The sequence below is a fragment of the Notothenia rossii genome (genome assembly GCF_949606895.1).
Source record: "Notothenia rossii genome assembly, chromosome: 11".
NCBI lineage: Eukaryota > Metazoa > Chordata > Actinopteri > Perciformes > Nototheniidae > Notothenia > Notothenia rossii.
The window spans coordinates 33978771-34000507 of record NC_136910.1 but is presented as its reverse complement, the minus strand read 5'-3'; the positions used below and the strand labels follow the sequence as shown (position 1 = coordinate 34000507).

General features: G+C 38.7%; 1 protein-coding gene across 16 annotated transcripts in view; it reads left to right on the top strand.

Annotated features, from left to right (window-relative positions):
- The first annotated feature begins 6258 nt into the window (after positions 1–6258).
- The window catches only part of rapgef1b (Rap guanine nucleotide exchange factor (GEF) 1b), a 65444-nt gene continuing 49965 nt past the window's right edge, over positions 6259–21737 (top strand). For all 16 annotated transcript variants that reach the window (XM_079659368.1, XM_079659373.1, XM_079659377.1 and 13 more), the window contains exon 1: positions 6259–6598. In XM_079659368.1, coding sequence (XP_079515494.1) covers positions 6571–6598 — 28 coding nt within the window. In that variant the 5' untranslated portion in view covers positions 6259–6570. The remainder of the gene's footprint in view (positions 6599–21737) is intronic.

Below are 21737 nucleotides of genomic sequence, written 5' to 3'. Positions count from 1 at the left end.
GACAGAGGATTACTCAAAAAGTACACAGTAAGCACTTCATAGTACTTGTTGTGGGAGTAGTTTCACTACTAGCCTACTGAGTCCAACATGATCGATCTCACGAAGAACTAATGGCAGACAAAATAATAACAAACTCGAGAGACGGCTTAGCTGACCGCAGTGCAGAATCGCTGTATAGTTGAAATCTCAAAACAATGTTGTCCATTTTAGACATAGGTCTATTATATTTACAGCCCTTAATAACATTCATTTTCTGGGCTCAATATGTGTCTTGGCTGTTTTCGTTGTGAAAACAAATGGACCGTAGATACACGGATTGACCGTCCTCATGTGCGCTCTTATTTTGAAAGAAAACCTCCGGTAGCAAAATATGAAAAAATGGGGGGTTTTTTTGTTTCTGTTTTCTAGTGATTTTATTTTTTGTTTTGAGAAGTAGAACATGAAAATCACCCCGTTTTTTTAGTTTAGTAAATCCATTTTTGACCACGATAAAGAAAAATGCCTTATATTTCAATTTTGGTTTTTCAATTTGAAAACGAAGTCAAATATCCACTCGTTTTTTGTTTTTGAATAATCCATTTGTGAAAAGAAAATCCAATGACCAAAACCTACACCGATTCTTAATTCCACTATGAAACCCACTCATTTACTCAAGTACTGTACTTAAATACAATTTTGAAGTACTTCTACTTTACTTGAGTATTTCCATTATATGCTACTTTATATTTCTTTAAAAAAAGTCCATCAGAACTGTGTTTGTATACAACAGTAAGCTTGATGCAACAATCTTATCTAGAAATGTCACATACATTGTTCATACAGAATAAATATAAATATATACACACATGAAGGCACTTTCTCTGCACAATGATTACTTTTGTATACATTAAGTATACATTTTGATGATAAAACCTTTATACTTTTTCTTAAGTAAGCTTTTGAATGCAGAATTTTACTTGTAATGAAGTATTTTGACAATAATCAATCAATCTCAGTTTATTTATTTATCCCAATATCACAAGTTTTACATTTGTCTCAGGGTACTTTATAGTTTGTACAGAATATGAATATGACACCCTCTGTCCTTGGACCCTCACATGGGACAAGGAAAAACTCCCAGAGAAACCCCCCAGCTAATGGGGGAGATGGAAGAAACCTTGGAGAGCAACAGAGGAGGGTCCAGGACGGACGGCGTGCAATAGATGTTGTGTGTAAATTTAAAAGTTAATACATTTTCAACATAGAGAGTCCAAATGCTGGAAAAATGAATGTGTCTGTATATTAGAAGAACATGAAGATGGATCCAGGTGGATGTTAACTTAATAATGTATTTGTACTTTTACTCAAGGAAAGCATCTGAATACTTCTTCCACCACTCTTGGTGTGTGTTAACCAAAGATAGAGGACCCCGAATGTTGTGGAGGTATGTTTCCCCTCCTTCTCAGATAAGTGTATTCATGGTTTAAACCTCGATGATCCCTCCCTCTTTCCCCAACTCTCAGATGTGAGACAGACGGAGGGGTCTGACCGCTGGCCAAGGTTAACAGCCTTAAACTGTGTTTGAGCTCGGCATCACACGCCCACCGCCACAGAGATCAAACGCTGCTCCTCTCCCGGCTACAAAACTGTCTCTGCTCTTCCTCTGCCGTCTGCACTGAACCGTACGACCCGTTGCCAGCAGGATCCTCCCAGTTAAACCAGTAGGAACCTTCACACACTCATCGTACAATTCAGTGCTGACTATTGCAGCAAGGTGATTGGTAGATGCATGTTTAAATCATCTGTTTAAGTGTCAAGTCTTTAAATCAGAATCAAAGTGTGTCAGTTGTTCCATTTTAGAAATAAATAAAATAAAAAGACCAAAATATATATATTTATATGAATGTCAAAAGTAAGAATGTGCAACAAGATTGAAAAAAGTACGACATTTAAAAAATGTAAGAATTTCAAGTAAACATTTCCAATAAAAGATTTGTGTAATATTTATAGAAATGTGAGAAGTAAGAATGTGCAATAAAAATAAATAAATAAATAAAATATTGCATAAACATATATACGAATTTAAAGCAAGAAATCCACAATAAAAGATAAAAGAAAAATTAGAAAAAATCTAAATATTATATGTTTATACTGCCTTAAACTGTACGTAATATAAGTAAAGTCAGATGTATATATTTATACTATACTGTATTTAAGATCCCTCTGCACTTTATTACTGATTTGCACTTCTGGTTGGATGTAAATTACATTTGGTTATCTTAGTACTTGTACTCTGTGCAATGACAATAAAGTTTCATCATCATCATCATGATCATCATCATCATCGATTCAGAAATAAATTATGTACTTTTCCTCCACTACATGTATTTAATATTTTAGTAACTTTACATATGTAGATGAATGATGTGAAATATAATCAAGTGTTAAATCAGACTTTAGTTCCACCTGGAGTAAATTCACAAGCTACCCTGCAGTATACAAAGTAATTCAAACTAGCTGCACCTTTACCAGCTTTGATAACACTTTCATGATCAATCATTATAAAACATATCATATATATTATTCTGAAATGGACCAATCTGCACAATGACTACTTTTACTGTCGCTACTTTCACTATATTTTGATGATAATACTTTTCTACTTTTACTTGAGTAACATTTAGAATGCAGGACTTTTACTTATAACAGACTATTGTATTTAAGTACAAGATCTGAGTATTTCTCCCACCTCCCTAAGTACATTTCATGAAGAAAAACAGCTATTTCATGGTTGTAAAGCAGAATCAGTAACATTGAGCTCTCTCGAATGACATTACATCAGCATCCCTCTACATGGCCATGCTTTGCTACAGGGAGCATACAGCAGAGCTCCAGGACACAGAACCCATCAGCAGCTCATGAGCACCACTCTGTGGCAGAACGTGCAATGGTACTGTGTGTTTTGTACTGTGCAACCATTAGATAGCAGCAAAGAGCTAAAGTGCTTCACTGTGATGCCTAGCTGTGTGACCTAAATCACAAATGAAAAATGGAAATAAAAAGTGATGGACAGAAGTTTCTCATCATTACTGGATGTATTTTCACTCTAACTCACCTCCTTATAATAGTTTCAGCTATTCCTCTGGTTGTTGTTCTTGTTGTGTTGCTATGAGACATTTGTTGAATTTCTCTTATCCTTCTGTGAACTCCTATTTGTCTTTGCTCCACCTTTGCTGCTGCTCAGACACCTGAACTGACCTATAGGGAAAGGTTTATCTTTTCATATTTTTTCATTCATTCATGTAATGTCTTGTTTTGTCAAAAGGAGTAAAGAATCCAGAAAATATGCTTAATAAGAAGCTAGAGTATTGAGACTTCTTTTGTGACTCAAATCAAACAAAGTAAGCGCTTTTTTGACAATTCATTTAAGAGTAACTACAACTAATCGATTTATCTTTGCAGCTCTAAAACCAACCAGTATTTTCCTACAGGGGCAAATTGACAATTGTTTCAGACAACATGCTTTTAGCTGATTCAATTGCAGTACTAACAGACTGAAGCGTGGTAGAAAACATCGAAGTCATGCAAACATTCGTCCTGTGATCAGAGCCTCTCCTGTCCTGACAAGTCTGCCCCTGCAGGAATTCAATGTGTTGTTGTGTGACTTTATCATAGCCTCAGGGAAGGTATTCCTCTCCTTCCACTCCTACAATCACGCCCACACATTCTCAGTAGCACACACACACACACACACACACACACACACACACACACACACACACACACACACACACACACACACACACACACACACACACACACACACACACACACACACACACACACACACACACACACACACACACACACACACACAGAAAGCACTCTGCACTTGTTATATGGGTGTGGTTTCTGCAGTGCAAGCAAGAGCAGAAGGGAGCGGCATAGTGACAGCCAGTGTAAATATGAACCCTTGACTCTGTTTGATAACTGATTATTAAATATAGTTAATGATGATAGGCTGCAAACGTTTTGAGAGATGCGGAGGAGTCCTTATCTCTGTATTTTTTAAAACATGCCTTCATGAGTGCACAAGCTGACCCAGATCACTCAGATAATTTCAGTCAGATCAATTATTCATAATGAGATGACAGGACGCACTTGCTTCCTCTTGATATGCCAGAGACATAAACGTGATGCTTGCTCTTTAATGGCCCAGGATAATGTAAAGCGCTAAATAGTCAGCAGTTTACTGAAATCAGGGTTAATTCAAAAGTCATACCCCCCTCCTTTTGTTGTTGTTGTACTGCTTCACTTTGTTAATTTCCTGTCATAAGAACACGTTGTACAGGAGAAAATCTAACGAGGACATCCAAGGTTTCAGTATGTTCAACAGGGGGCTCTGGGCATCCATTTGAGCTGTGCTTTATATGTCAAAATAAACCTTAAAATGAACCACTATATATCCAGAAAACATTATTTTTCACCTTGGAAATTGGTTGACATATTGGACCCTTCGGTACTATTCAGCTCAAATTGACCTAGGAAATTATTAGGAATACGTTACATGAATATTGCTGAATGCAACATTTCACAGCACTCTTCTTCAGCAGCCGCTTGGTATGTGACTCCCTGCACAATCATGTTTAATTGTTTTTATCACGCAGAACTTAAAAACCATTGATTGATGCTTGCATGTGTTTTTTCATTATTTGTATGGGTATTTTATTGCATTTTTATTTGTTTACTTTTGTTTCATTACCTCATCTATGTTAATATGTTTTAAAAAAAAATTGTTAAAGGTTCTATATAATGAAAGTTCATGAACTAGATTCATACCTACCCCACCAGAGGTCACTGCACCAAGTCAAGCACAAGCTAATATCCCTACAAATAAACAGTATATATAGCCATCAACAGTAGAAAAATACATACAGTAAAAAGTATCTATAAAGTACGCACTCTAAAATATACAGAATGGTATCTATGGGACTACAGATAAAAATAAATTCTACTTATACATATATCTTTATATCATTACAGTATACAGTAAATGTATTTACAGTACAGTATTTCATTTTTACTTTCTGTTTTATCTTTTTATATCTTGCATGCACATCTTATGCTTATTCCTGCATTTTATTTGCACCATTGTGTCACCCGCAGTATTTTTTTTCCGTTGTACTATTTGACTGCCTTGTTTCTTTTTGTCTTATGTATATTGTATAGTGCTCTGTTGGAGGATTCTGCAACTATGCTGTAGCTATTGTGCATATGACAATACAACCTTAAAACCAATAAAACCTTTAAATCTTGAATTAACTCAGGGCTATTCAGTTGGTTAATGGTAATGGGCATTTTAAATGTAGTCAAAGTCACTTTATTGTCAATTTATATGTATGGGATAAAAACCTGGAGATCAAAATGCTGTTTCTCATTGTCCCAGGGAATAAGAATATATACATTATGTACATGTATACATACACACACATACATACGCACAGAGATGGAAGAAGTACTCAGTTCTGATACTTCAGTAAAAGTAGAAGTACAAGAGAGTAGGAATACTCTGTCACAAGTAAAAGTCCTACATTCAAAATGGTACACAAGTAAAAGTAGAAAAGTATTATTATCAAAATATACTTAAAGTAGCGACAGTAAAAGTAGTCATTGTGCAGATTGGTCCATTTCAGAATAATATATATGATATGTTTTATAATGATTGATCATTAAAGTGTTATCAAAGCTGGTAAAGGTGCAGCTAGTTTGAATGACTTTGTATACTGCAGGGTAGCTTGTGAATTTACTCCAGGTGGAACTAAAGTCTGATTTAACACTTGATTAGATTGTTTATCCACAAAGTAACTCAATGTATTACATAAATGTAGCTGAGTAAAAGTACAATATGTACCTCTGAATTGTAGTGGTGTAGAAGTGCAAAGTAGCAACAAATTGAATTACAATACTTAAGTACACAACAAGTACCTCAAAAGTGTACTTAAATACAGTAGGCCTACTTGAGTAATTCTACTTGATGACTTCCCACCTCTGCTTATGCATGCAGATATAGACACAGACTATACACATTAGGATATATTGAAAAAAGGCACAACAATAACTATATACAAAATAACTACGTTTAGCACCTTTTTTATATAATATGAATTGTCCCTGCAAATGCACCACACATGTTTCTAGCCCTGAAAACAACAACTCTGGCTTGCTACAAATGTAGAATTGCAATGGAAACACGCCCATCCCCTTGTTGACAGATGGATGTGTCATTCCTCCCGCAGGGGGGCGCTGCTCCCCCGGAGGAGGACTCTCCGCCTGCCTGAGCCGAGGTTCAAGACATTACAGTGTGTGTGCTCTGTGTGTATCCAGTGAAAAAACACCCCAAGACGGACTGGCACAGTTTTTCTAGCCGTACCAATGTGTGTGGCCTATTCATTTACGGTATTTACCCGGGCGGAATCATCTCATGGACACAACACTGTGTCAAAAATGAAGGAATAATCGGGAGGAGACACACGGCCGAGGCTTGTCTGTAGCTTTTTTTGTTGAGTGGGATCACAGCTGCTGGCTACGAAAATGTCGGGGAAAATAGAGAGCAAGCAAGGTAAGTGCTGCCTGGCTTTACACACAGCTCCATAACGGGATAACGGGTAAAGATGGACAGAATTTGGAGACCAGTACAACCTTGAAATGGCTCTCAATGTAACGTTTGAGGAACATTGTAAATGGTGGTTTAATTGGGCCTCACGGAGCAAATGGCTTTTTTCTGTAACGTTTCATGCTGGTTAGAGATAACTAGCTGTTTTCATGACCTGTAAAGATGGAGAACACTAACATTACTACTCCATTACTGTGTTGAGAAATGTGACGTGTACTAGCCAAGCTTATAGAATTCCATTTAAATGTGCTATCATTCCCACTCCACCGGCTTTTCACCATTCACTTTCAGCTTAACGGTCGTAAATATACCCTGGTTTGATTGTTTGGCAGCATTGCTAACATTGGGGAACAAATCTCAGCTTTTCACCCAGGAATAAACAATGTAAAGCCATTACATTACTAAGAATATGGTGATTTAACATCCTTGACATCATGGTTAACCGTTAGCTGACGTTTAAAATGGGTTTGTAACGGTAGCTAGTAGCAGCAGCTAAAGGTTAGCTTTTCAGTGGCTAATGTTAGCTTCGCTGTGTCTAGTAGTTGAAATGCGTTCACGCCCAAGACTGTAGTGTGTGTATATTTGTGTTGTGTTGATTTCAGCATTGTGCACGTGGCGTTTTTTGTGGTGTTCTTGTTGTGCATGTTTTACTAGAAGAGTTAATTTTGTATGCAGCTGCAAAGACAATAATGCAGAGTGCAGTGAGAATAAGGGGAAACAGGGTGGTCTCAGTTTGCCTTTTGTGCAGAGGTTGAGAAGTACTCAGATCTTGTAGTTGAGTAAAAGTAGAAGTACCAGAGAGTAGGAATACTCTGTTACAAGTAACATTCCTGCAATCAAAATGTTGCTCAAGAAGAAAAGTATTATCATCAAAATATAGTGAAAGTACCAAAAGTAAAAGTAGTCATTGTGCAGATTGGTCCATTTCAGAATAATATATGATATGTTTTATAATGATTGATCATTAAAGTGTTCTCAAAGCTGGTAAAGGTGCAGCTAGTTTGAATGACTTTGTATACTGCAGGGTAGCTTGTGAATTTACTCCAGGTGGAACTAAAGTCTGATTTAACACTTGATTAGATTGTTTATCCACAAAGTAACTCAATGTATTACATAAATGTTGTGGAGTAAAAGTACAACATTTACCTCTGAATTATACTGGGGTAGAAGTACAAAGTAGCAACACAATTGAAATACTTAAGTACAGTACAAGTACCTCAAAAGTGTACATAAGTACAGTACTTGAGTACATTTACTTAATTACTTTCTAACACTGCCTCTTTGGAAGGAAACTTTATACCCGCTAGTTACACTTGCATCCCACTCCACCAGCTGTCTCCCTGATTTTACACACACACACACACACACACACACACACACACACACACACACACACACACACACACACACACACACACACACACACACACACACACACACACACACACACACACACACACACACACACACACACACACACACACACACACACACACACACACACACTGTCCTGTCTGGCGATGCCTGCAGTAAACGGACACACACCAGCACAGATCCCAGTAACAGGCGGGAGGGAGTGTCACACACCACTAGCTCAGTCATTCTTCATAGGCGTAAAAGTTTCCGATTCCTTTCGTGTCTTGCAGACAGATGACTACATATGGTCACAACGAAATGGAAACTCACAGGCAGCGTAGTGGATTGTGGTGCAATGATAAGTTAAAAGCAAATAAAGGCTGATGGTCACTAAGAGCCCAATCCATCACTTCTTTCAGGTGGACCAGGCTTTCTTCTTGTGTTTACCAGGTCACGTATTGGCCTGCAGTCTGCCTCCACACACATCCACTCTGAACACACACCCAGAGGACACCCTATGCTGGACGCCAATGAAATGTGCAACAGGGCTGCAACTGCTCATCACTTTCAATTCATCATTTGGATTATTCAGTTTTAGAAAATAATGAGAAATATGATATCATCCCAGTTTCCTTTTAATCTTGTTTTGTAAGTCCAAAATAATTTAAATTCGATATGATATAAATCTGAAAAGAAGAACATCTCCATAACTAAGAGGCGGAAAACTGTATTTTCTGGCGTTTTGCATGGAAATGTACTTTAACAATTCTCCTTTATAGTTGTTTTTTCTTTTTCTGAAGGATTGACTAATTGATTATTCGACTAATCGTTGCAACTCTTAATTGTTTAAAGAAGCAATAAAGGCTAAGGATAATAGTCACTCTGAGTCCAATCAATCACTTCTCTCATGTGGACCTGCTTCCTCAGGCTTTCTAGTTGTTAACCAGGTCACTTGTTGTCTCTGCTCTCTTCAACATCGATCCTAAATGTGTACCCAGAGGACACTCTATATGTCGGATGCAGATTGTACAAGCCTGTGGGCTGAAACTGAAAAACTGTGCAGCAGGCAGGGTCAGCTTGTTAAGCCCTTTCCTTAGAGAGAGGGAGAGTGTGTGAGAATTGGAGGAAGTAGATGGTGTTAAAAGGAGACTTGTCTATGTGGGCTTAGGCTGTGGAGACTCGACAGAAAGGGGACCCGTTTTAGACCTCGGCAGCAGGAGACTCATTCCCTGGTGCCTGGAGGAGCACATTAAAAGGGAGCAGATTTGGATAAAAGCAAAATGAAGTTCACTCCTTTAAGTCGGTATTCCTGCGTACGAATATATGGGTTGTTAAGGTTTAAAAAGTGTGATGTGCATGCAAATGGTTACCATAGGACACTGACCAATAGGACTATATATGCACAAAAGGACACAAAGCTCCAGCAGGAGACTTATGGCCACTATGTCTTCTGGAGTCACCATAGATACCGTGTAGTCACTGACTATGTTTACATGCACAAAATAGATGGCCCTTATTACCCTTAAAAAGACAATATTCCTCCTTAACTGTTTACAACGCTAATACAAATGAATTTCCCACAAATGTCCCATTTAAATTTGTCTGTGTACAGTCTGATTAACGTGCTTCTTTGCATCAAAAGAGGATTTTTCAAAGTTTGAAACCATATGCCGACCTATTTGATCGTAGACATTATCATTTTTTTAATCACTTATTGATTTGCTTTGTGATAATGCTCACATCCCATGTCATATGAATGTTTAAAAGTAGGTGCGTTCGTCCTTCCGATCAGAAATGTGGGCTTTTCTTTTAGGCTAGCATCTTTACCCTAGCATGCAAATGGCTAGTTTTGCTGTGCACAATGCAAAGAGCTGGTTCTAAATGGGCAAACGGCCTAGAAGCGCAAACTGTGGCTAAAACCCTCATTTGAGACTCATATTCGTTATGTATTCATGTCAGAAACATCTCCCTGAAACTCAAACAATAGCAGACTATCGGAAAAAATGCTGCATTACAAATATCCAATCAATATAATCAATATGGCCTATTTCAAATTTGGAATGTTGTCATTTTGCAATATATTAGTGGAATATTACTGTGCCTATAAACATGTTGTTGTCATTGATTTGTCCTGCGTGGGTGGTAACACTGACACACTCTTACCTGTTCAGAGGCACTCCTCCCTCCAGAGAGAAGCTTAGAGGCAGGATGTCATCATACAGAGAATCATGTGGGTGGTTCTTAAGTCTGTTTCAACACTGAACCCCGTTCTCTACACGCACCCTGATGACCTCATCTCTCAGGCATTCCGCACTGTAATCCATAAACACATCCAGAGTCTGGGCAGCAGCCGACAGACACACTCATCTCCAAGGCTCTCCTCAGAGGAAAGAACTGCCGGGTGGAGAACACTGGAAATATGTGCATTTCTCCGTTTACACTTGGTGTAATGCATTGTTCAGATGGACTCCGAAAAGAAGGGCTTTCTGTTTTAGTTTTATGTTCTCAAACTTGAAGAGGTTTTCAACTTGCCTTTACTCCTGCACATAAGGTGTTATAAAATCAATGTTCTAATTAACACCTCTTTAGATTGGAGGTCTCTTTTTAATTTGTGTCTAGAATTTGGCAAATGTATGTTTTTTCTGACGATGAGTGCGATGCCGATGAGTGATATAACATGGTTTGGGGCTCAATTATATCCCATACTTTGGTCTATGCACATAGTAAAGCCATGCTATTCCAGTTTATGTATAGTGTCATTCTCTCGGAGCAATTAGTTCAGATTGTACTCTATTTACAGGCTTTCATTCTTGAGCAGTTGTTTGTGAATGCTTATTGTTTACTGAAATTAGTCAAATTGCTCATTGTGTGCGTTTGTCTAATGTAATGCCTTAAATGACCTAATTAGACACCCTGGAATGATTTCATTGTTGCAGTTAGTGAGACATTTAAAGCAGCACTCTTGAAAACAAGCTGTGACGCTGAAATTAAGTACAGAAACGCCTTTAGCTTTGCATTGTCTAAATAAAGCCACTTAAAATACAGCGAGGTGCACATCTGACTTTACTTTCAGACAACACAGTGCTCCAGTGTATGAACTTTTCATTCACATTCATGTATTTTGACTGCAATTTATAACCACTACAGCTGTTCCTTGGTGCCAGAATATGTGAACATTGTTTCCAGTCCAAAGGCCATAAAAGGGGTTTTATTCTGAAGATAAGTAAAAGCTTTAAATGTCCAATTTATGCTACCCTTTACTAAGTAAAAAAAGTACTTTGGGCCCTACTAATTGCATTTGATAAAATGATGTGTTAGGGCACTTTGTAATAGTCTTTTTATTTGTATCTCTATTGAACACACACCTTCATGACTAAAAGAAACCTGGATTATCACTTTGTATTATTGCAATTTATGCAGTTGCAAAACGTGTATGTCCATATCTTCCCACAGGAGACTGGGATTGAGACACAACAGTTCTTGCGTGCCGTGTTGGTAGCACAGTTGTCGGAGCTGCACAATGTTTTATTATTAGCCTGTAGGCTCTGCTCGTTCTGGACAGTCAATGGTAGTAGCCAGCCGCAGCGGAACTGATCCATCAGTTCCTTATTTTAGGCTGCCCCCCCCCCCCCCTTCCTCTTCACTGTGTGGGAGTTGTGTATTTCCTTTGAAAGGTTTCATCTGCAATGCAAAGAGTTTACTCTCAAGCATTCCTAGAGTTAACACTCAAGTGTAAGTCATTTGGGTGGCTCTGTGTTTGCTAAGTGGTTACTGCATCGCCTCACACTGACATATCTGCTTCCTCTGATGTGCAGAAATAGCAAGCTCCACATGCCTTAGTCACCAAACCTCTGAGCAAGAGTTAAAGCGGTCGTGATTACCAAAGGGTTCCCCGGAGGATCAGGTGCTCGCACATTGCTGACGAGCGATGCCACTGTTGCACAGGGCAGATATGGGTCTGTTTGACATGCTGCAATTTTGAGGTTTTGATGGCAGAAAGCATTGCACCCTCCCCACTCCCACAGAATGAGAGGTCTGCTGTTCCCATATAGGTTTAGCTGTGTTGTAATTAGGTTTTGTGTGTGCGCGCTGTGTATGGAAAGCAAAAAGAGGGAGGCAGTGGAGCTTAGGAAGAAAGAAGGGGGTGGAGAAAGGTAAAGCATTGATGGGAATCTGCTCAGAGAGAAGTGGATGGAGAACATGATCGGACTGAGGATGTACATAAGCAGGGAAAGGCTATCCATTCTTTGTAGCATTCATATTTTTTAAGGCCGTTCTGCTTTCTTCAAGGAGTTGTTTTCTCAGATCTCATGTGTAATTCAATACCACCTCCAATAACAGGTCGTATTCATCTCTTTCATGTGTGCTCTTGAGACTGCTCTCTCAGAGGGCTTCAGTTTATAACACGATGCTTCTCTGGATTTCTCCGCCGCGCATCGGCCTACCTGCCAGAGACTCAGAGCGGGTCATTTATTCCCGCAGGTGGCCTGGGACTCTTCAGTACATCCCCACTTAAGATACCTGTGGGTCGGACCCTCTCCAGGAAGACTTTCTCTGCAGGATTACTTTATCCTAGATATATTGACTTATTGAATAATTATTTAACCAAAAAGCACATTACTTTTCAATTCATTGTGCAACCCCCCTGTGCTATTTCTGGATGTTTCCTCTGAAGTGCTGTGTTGTGTGTCTGAGTCAAAACAGTATGATCACCAGTCAGTGTGACTAACTCTCAGCAGAGCGACAGCTGAAATGCCACTCTGAATGCACAGCAAGCCATTGTTAAATAAAAGGTCAGTAGCAGAAGCTGTGTGTGGATCAGGATGGGGAATATAAGCTGGAGGAGCCCGGCCTCCTCCGAGGACACGGACTCCTCTCTGCAAGGAGATCTAGACGAGGACACAGGTACACATACACACACACACGCACACACACACTTCTCCTCCTGAGGCATGCACTGCGGACTATGCTACTCCTGCTGTTTTCTCATTAGTGCTGAGCCACAGATGAAACTAAGTTAAAGAGCACAGTTGACATTGATTTCACCCAAAACATTTTTCAGTTTATTTCAAGGCATCAAATGATAAGAATAACAAAAAAATACTTTGTTTATATTCTGTGTTTTTTCACAATTCCAACATCATAGAGCCCAAACAAGTCAGAAGAATTTGAATTGTAAATGAACAGCAACAACAGATAAAATATTCTCAGGCCGAGTGTTCAGTGGCTGGTTTCAAGAAGGTCCTTGTGTGCACTCTATGCATTTATTCAACAGTTCTTTCAGTAAAATAAGTGTATGCTTGCATTGTTTTTAGGGCGGATGTGTACTTCTTTGTTTAAGGCTGCTGTAGCCCGATTTGGAGCTGTGCGATGTTGAAATGGGCTCGCTGGCAGAATGAAATGCAGGGGACATTCCTCGCTGAGCTTTTTGTGTCGTGTGGCTTTACAGAAAGTGCTCATTTGCTCCGCTGAAGTCTTGGGTGGACCCAGTCTGAGAGGCTGCTCTGCTCTCAGCCTTATCAGATCCAAAATGTGTAGACAGACGGCAACGCTTCTTTAATCTTTGCTCATCAGGTGAGGATTTGCCCGGCTGCCTTGGTGCTGGGATTAAATCCTGTTACACAATATAGAAATGTGGTACACTGTGGTATCTCAAATCCAACCGGCCTTCATTGCTTCATCATGAAGGCTGTTTGTTCACATGTTGGGGTTAACACTGATTTGTTGACGTCCATACTGAGCAGTGGTGTAATGTAACTTAGTACATTTACGCAAGTGCTCTACTTAAGTTAATAATTGAGATACTTTTTTTGCATTTTGCTACTTTATACTTTTACTACAATTTTGAGGCAAATGTTGAACTTTTTACTCCACTATATTTATTTCACATATTTAGTTACTGGTTACTTTGCTGATTTAGATGATCAATACAAAATATAAATCGACTAATACATTATTATACAGTATATTATTATACTATTATTATAATTATTATAAGTCATCCAAATAAACCCTTGCCTTTACCCAACTTTGCAGTGATGAAAACAAAAATGCACCAATAACTTTAATTTGAAAAATCTTTTAATTAAAATGTCTATTTCGCTTAATGAGTACTTTTGGAACATGAAGTCATTATTATACTCTTTTTCCTTAAGTAATATTTTGAATGCAGGACTTCCCCCCCGGTTATCCGGTAGCACAGAGCTCCATAATTAACGGAGTTGAGTCCATCACTGTGTAATTACACCATGCCGTAATACCTTGTTGTGAAAACACAAAGTCTCTGGAGCTCACAGCCTAATACTGCACAGATGTGCAAGAGTCGGTGTGTCTTGTCTGTGTGACCCTGACCGCTCTCTGAGGCAGTGATGGCCCTCTTTGGGGACGGGCAAAAGTGTGTGATGTGTTTCAAACTGACAGACTGCATGGTGCAGATGATAATAGATGCTACTGATGTTTGAATTGCACAGTAAAGACAATCAAGACAGAGGATGAGCCCACTTCCCAATCTAGTATAAGCATAATCAGCTGATAGCGATCACTTCTTTTCTAGTGCTGAATATTTTATGATGCAGCTGTGTTAACTAATTACACACTCTCCAGTGTCTCTTTATCTTAATACATTGAGACAGAGCACAATTAATTCCCGCATACACAGAAGAGGAAACAATTCATCGCTCTCCATTGGCTTTGACTGAAAGAGTAGAGAAACCCAGAACTAGGTTTATATAAGCTAAAAAACTGAGCCTTGAAGAAGGTTAAAGTGGATTCAGGCATTAATACGTAAGATAATACGTGCCTTTTTGTACTGCAAGCAATTTGTCCAAATGTCATTTTTTTAGCTGCACTTTAGCCACATGCCGCTAAAATAATCCCATGACATGCTGAAATCTAATGTTTCTATCTAGCTGAATGCTTTTTGGTTTGTTGTGTTTTAGCCCTTGGTTGCATATTGTGGCATCTATTGTTTATCCTCTCCTGTGGGAGTGATGAAGTGGGACACGTTAGGCTCAGTCTCCTCACTTCACTATATATACAAATACTACATTTTGTCACATTTGAGGTCAAAGAAATGATAAAGGACAAATCCTATAACTTAGGGATTCTGTGAGTTTATTCGCTAGAACCAAAACTACCAGGACCGAGAACCACTACTGAAACCTGAGTGAATCTTCTGACGTTGTCTTTCAGTTCTTGTTTTGCAGTGAGATTTAAACGGAGTTCATGTTTCAGCTTGTTGAGATTTGTGTTTTCTTAGTTACCACTTAATGCCATTTCAAGCCAGAGGCAGTTACAAGAAGATGCAGAGTTGGCCATTATGACTCACCTGTGATACCGTGTTGATCTTAATTAAGAAACCCAGTATAACAAGGGCATTTAATGCTGATTCCCATGCATACAGACACAGTAGGAGCACCACTGAGAATGTAGAAGAGTAATACCTCTGTTATTCTCTCAGCAGTGAAGTGAGCAGCAGAGTCAGAAATAGTGGCCTTTGTGCGACTGAAAGCTCCATCTGAATGGCTGAGAGACAGTTTAGAAATCCTGGAAAGGGGTTTTCTGTCAAGTCGTGTCTGTTTGTGTGAATGTGTCAAACCGCTCAGACCCCAGGGTGGCATGGCTGGGTCAGGGGGCTGGCACACAATGAAGGGGACTGCCCACAGTTGCTGCCAGTTTCCGATGCCGGGCTAAATCAGGAATGGAGAGCGAGACGTTGACATTGCATCCAAACGAGTCACTGGGTGTTTCTCAATGTCGAGTAAGTTTTCTTTGTAGCACATGTCTTCCGAGTCACTTCAGAAGGGAGGCAAGAATACTTCCTGGCATTCGGAAAAGGAAGAGTGGAACAGGCGAGCAAGTATGCAGGTGTGCGTCATATGAGAGGCCCCGCCTTACGTTTTCCGCCACAGATTTGGGGAAATTGGTCCGTGCGCAAAGCATTGTGGGGATTTTAAGACCGCAGACTCTACACATGTGCAGCCTCGAAATGTCTCCAAACGAAGTACGCCGGGCTCGGTAGAATTCCAAGTATGCTGGACATTGGAACAGTCCTTCGGCGGCACTCGATGACGTAGTATGCTTGAAATAGTGGCTCTGGAGCAGCTTTACTCGACATTAGGGCTGCACGATATTGAAAAAAACTGACATTGCGATATTCTTTTCCCCTGCGATATATATTGCGTTTTTTATATATTTAACCGGATGAAGGATTTTAGTCACGGACGTCTGGATCTTAACTGGTTGACTCATCATACCTTAAGTCATGATCTAACATGTCATGATAATGCATGTTGCTTACCCTCAAATAAGGGGGTTCATCTGTGAATGAAGAAGAGTGGTGTCTAGAAGGGATCCAAGAGATTAAACGTATTACATTAAACTATAGGAAGCTTCATTAACACATTAGGGAATTAACATACGTGACCAAATAGGTAATTTAACTTTTTATTCCACAATTAAAACCTTTTTTGTGCAAATAGCAGCACAGTAGTGGACATCTTTTAAACAACATTATAAAAATAAAATTAAGAACAGCTATACACCAGCTCCTCTATGCCGTTTTGAACCTTTCTCATATGGTGTAACACCGGCAAAGGCCTCTGAAATAGTTGTTTGCTGTGCATGCAGACTCAGAGCCTGCATTTCACTCCACTCAAGTACCCCTGACATGAGAGCCGCGCAAGTTTTCCTTTTGTAGCAAGTAGCAAAAATAATTGTAACATGACATGTTTGAGTTAATTTACCTACTTAATATCGAACGGCCTAAACATTTTTTTTTTTTAAAGATCGCAAGTCCCTGCGATGTCAATATCGCGCATGCGCATATCGCAATGACATGGTATATCGTTCAGCCCTACTCGACATTGAGAGACACCCACTGTTGTCAGGGCAGATGTGGGCTCGTGTTTGTGTGTCTGCCTGCTTGCCTGGGTATATAAATGTTTCTGAATTGTTGGTTTGATATATTTGTATTATCTTCTTCAAACGGTGTAACATACTTTCATGCAGAGGCACACATTGTTTATTCCGTGCGTGACTATCCTCTTCTGACCCACTTCATCTTGGATGTTCTTCCTCATGCAACCTGAATAAATTTTTGCAATACATGAATGACATGCAAACTGTATATTAATGAGCTTCTAAGGAAATTGTAAAATACTTTGCCACGGTGGTGAATCAAATGTTCTCCTGCTATCTCTGGTTCTCCTGAGTTAAATACAAAACGTTTCCTCTTCATTAAGACTTCATTCAAACATTTGGATGCTTTGATTCGCTTCATTTAACCTCCAGAAATGATCGGATTAAAGAATTCTGCTCTTATATCTTGAAATTTACCAAATGTAGAAGCCTACCTGTAATGTAACCCTACCCCTAACTTTTTACCACAAACCAAACAGTATCTTTTCTTGTTCTTTCTTCTTCTTACGCTTCAGTATTGCCTTCATATTTGACTTGTTATAGTGGTGAGGAAACATGGACATTAGGTTGGCACTATAGCCAGTGTAACCAGGATCCCTATGTACTTGATATGGGCACGTATACACAAATGAAAGGCAAAACAAGCAAAAGAAAAGAACACTTGCAGTAATAAAGAGTATCACCTCAACCCAGCTTTACCTACAACATGTGGCAGGACTAACACAAACTGCTTCTCATCTCTTTCCAATAAAGTCAAGTAAAGGAAGCAATACCAATATTCTGCAAAGTCCTCATGTAAAGAATTAGAAAGCCGCTGTTGCACTGCCCGTTGTTTTACAGTTTCTTAGGTGCTATTATCCATCACAGCTTCTGTTGTTATGCCCTGATAGAATGTTGCAATGACATTTTTCTTTATTGACATTTCCTTATTGATTCCTTTCACCTGGGGCATTAACAGACGCATTATTGTAATTTAGTGGGAATGCTGTTAACAGCATTCCAACTAACTGTTCTTCTACAGACGAAAAGTTTATTATTCGGCCGACTTATTTTGCCGCGCTTCATCTCCCGCATTGAAAATCGCAGAAACTCAGTTCAAACATCAAAACCTTCAGCTCGGTCGGGAATCGATGGCTATTACTTTTCTCATTCATAACTTTCATAATTCCAGAGATACATCCCATAATTCATCACATTTTTAACATTTGAACTTTAACATTGCGCAGCTCGTTAAGGCAGAGTGCGTGATGTCAGAGTTAGAGTGGAGGACAGTTTGAAATTTGCCTTCATATATTTTTTTTAAACTGCCATAATTCCCAAACCCTACATTCCTGAGACATAATTTTTCATGACAAACGTGGGAAAACATCCCATAGCTTGAAAAATGACAAATAATTAAGCAAAAAATAATTAAACAAAGTGCCTCTTGAGGGCATGAAGTGATAAAAACATTCAACATGTTTCCATTAAAGCCCATTGTAATTTCAGGCAGATATTTCCTCACAGCAGCAGCTGCACACCTTTAGTTAAACTGCCAAAAAGGCCACATTATTAACCCGAAAGTACAAAAAAATTACACTTTAGATACTCAACTTGCTTCACGTTTTCAAATTTCACAGATATCTATTACGGTTCTTCCACAAAACGTTCACATGTAAGAGGTTTATTTAGCCCGTTAGCATTGCGCTAACGGGCTAGCAGCGTTGCGTTAGCCCGTTAGCATTGCGCTAACGGGCTAACGCTGCTAGGCTGCTAGCTAACTTAATCTCTCCCTAAACAGTTGAACTTTAAAGTGTCAAATGAACAATAGTTTCTGTATATAGTTGTTTTATCACTTGTTCTTTCACAAAAATTACTTTATTTTTGTTCACCTTTTCACTCTGTGGTTTTACAGAATATATTTGTTAGTAATTGATTCAAACTGTTTTATATAGTTTTTTTCATGTATTTGACAGATTTTCACTCGTGTTTTTACTGAATATAATTTGTTAGTAATTGATTTTAAATGTTTTATATAGTTTTTTTCCCCCATGTTCTGGTTTTTGAAAATTAAATTAGCCAAATGTTACTATTTCACCAGTTATTTTTACATTTTCAACTTTTCCTACGAATAACATTCTACATTCAAAGCCTTACATCTTTAACATTATTTATACATTTGGAGTTTCATGCTAATTTTTAACTTAATATTCATTCATATGCAAACCATTCAGTCATCCAAATATTCCTGATTATTCACTTTCTTCTTACACATTATATTTCAGCATAAAGCATTCCCACTAGCAATTTCTTCAGGAATTGCATTCTCTAGTTTGATTTAATATTCATTAAACAGAAGAAGGCATCTTTAAAAGGATGCAACATTATTAACTTTGGAGTGCATTAAGTGAACGCACAGACACGTGTGTCAGGTTCTTGTTGTAGTATTTGTGCAGCTGGTATAACAATCAAATGTTGAAGTGTGTCTGTGTTGTTCAGTGTGTCTGCTGCAGTGTGTCTGCTCAGAGGAAGCTCTGAGGACAAAACGTCTGCAGATCAATACATTGTTGAAAGATGATATTCAGCATTGTAGACGCAACTAGGCCTGTCGCGATAATCGATAAATTGACTTATTGTACGATAAATAAAAATGGACTCGATAACTTTTCTGAGCTCGATAAATTGCCGTTTACATAAAGATGTGACCAGCATTTTAGCCTGGAGCGCTGTGGCTGACAGGCGCGCTGTGAGGGGCGGGGCTGACACACAGCCAGGTCAGGACACTCCGCGTGCACGTGCAGCAGCGTAGCAGCCAAATTAATAATATAGCGACAAGCGGGAGACAACGTGTGACTTACTCGCGGGGAATTTAAAGTGAAATGGAATTGGTTACAAAACCTTACTACACATCTCGATTCTCCGGTGTGGCAGTATTTTAGATTCAAACCAAATCAACGAGGCGAACCTACGGACTTGAATGAGCCGGGCGGTGTGTCGCATTGGTTTAAAAAAGGTAGCGACAAAAGCAGGCAAAACCACGCATTTTAAACCACCTAAAACACAACCACCCCATTCCGTTTTCCCAGCTGGGAGCAAACACGGCAGCTGGAGATGGAGAGCCCCGCCCGACAATGCAAACATGTTGGTGTTCCTTGCTCGAAAATTTAGAAAAACAGATTTGGATATGGTCTGTTGAGGCATCTGGGTCTTTGACAGTGGACTGTACACTTGACTGTTGTTTTAAGGAGTTTTTTTTTGCTTGTGAGATAATGTGTGCTCATATTTATTTATTTTCTTTCTTTATTTATATATATATATATATATATATATATATATATGAGAGAGAGAGCTCTGTTTTCCAGCCTGACTCTATTTAATTTATTGTTTTGGTTGTGTGTGTGATTTAATATTTTTTTTATAATTTAATTAATTTGTTTTATTTATGAATTTATATATTTTAATATTATTTCACATTTCATTTGCAATGTTGAATGTTCAATAAAAAGTTATGTTTGAAAGGATGTACTAGAATTATTATTATATATTATCATTATGTCTAAAATGGTCTTAAAACGGTGCTGACAATATTATCGTTTATCGCAATAATTTCCAGAAAAATTTATCGTCCAACACAATTAATTATCGTGACAGGCCTAGACGCAACTTCAAAAAGAGAAGTAAAAATGCTGCATATTGTTCATAGGAACATGTGTAGCGTTTTTAACTTCATTTTGAACGTATATTATTGAACTTTTAAATTAAGTTATTTTGTTTTAAAGGTCACCTGTCATGCTATTTTTAGGCAATAGCATAGGTCTCAGATATATACAAATATATAAAAAACATGTCTATGAAGTGTTTTGCTCAGAATACCAAACAGATCACCCATTCTAGCCATGCCTCATATCCCTCTATTTCATTTCCTGTTTCAAAAGTGCTGATTTGGGGTATAAAGCTTTACAAAAAAATTAAAAATTGATAAAAGAAAAAAAAAGGAAGGCGCTGAGCTCATGCGGGAGATTGTACCGGCAGATTCTGCGGTGATGAAGCACCATATCATGGATTATCAAGGATCATTTCTGAAACAGTATGGAGCTCAAAGGCTTTCTCTCTTGCCGGTTATGCCACAAGGTGAGTTCCTTTTTATTTCCTGCTTCTTCACACACATGCTCTCCAGTACAGGTTAGCTCTAAGTGTTAGCAATGCTAATGTAAACACCGACCATATTACCTCCAAAACAGTTGGGCATTGTTTCTGATAGCAAAGTTTCTGATTGGCCCGTGGGTGTAAAGCCAGCCTACATTTCCGATATTACGTCATATCGGACGCAAATCTGGATCAGCTCCGTTGTAGCCCGTTGTTTAGAGATTTGGGTACGGAGGAAAAAAGAGAGGGTTTTATTTTCTGAGGCTGCGTGAGTTCCCTGACACATTTATGTATAAAAGACATCAAAAAGTAGATTTTGCACAATAGGTCCCCTTTAAGGTCTGATATGAAGACCTGATCCCTAGTGATCCTCAACAATAGAGCTCTTTTCCGGCCTTCATCTAAAGCACAGTCACTCCCTACACACTTTCATGTGGACAAATGTCAAAACCACAATAGGAACGTGCAATCTCAAATCCTTTTTAATTTGACTTTTTTCCAAAAATATACATCACACCACAATAGACTCAACGACTATTATAGCTAGAGGTATTAATACAATCACAAGTTCTTAATTAGATGCATATTTTAAATCTGCAAAGAAGAAAATGGAAAGCACTTGGGAATCTGGATATGAACTGACAGCAGAGAGTGAAAGATGCTTATTGTTTAGCTGTTACAAACA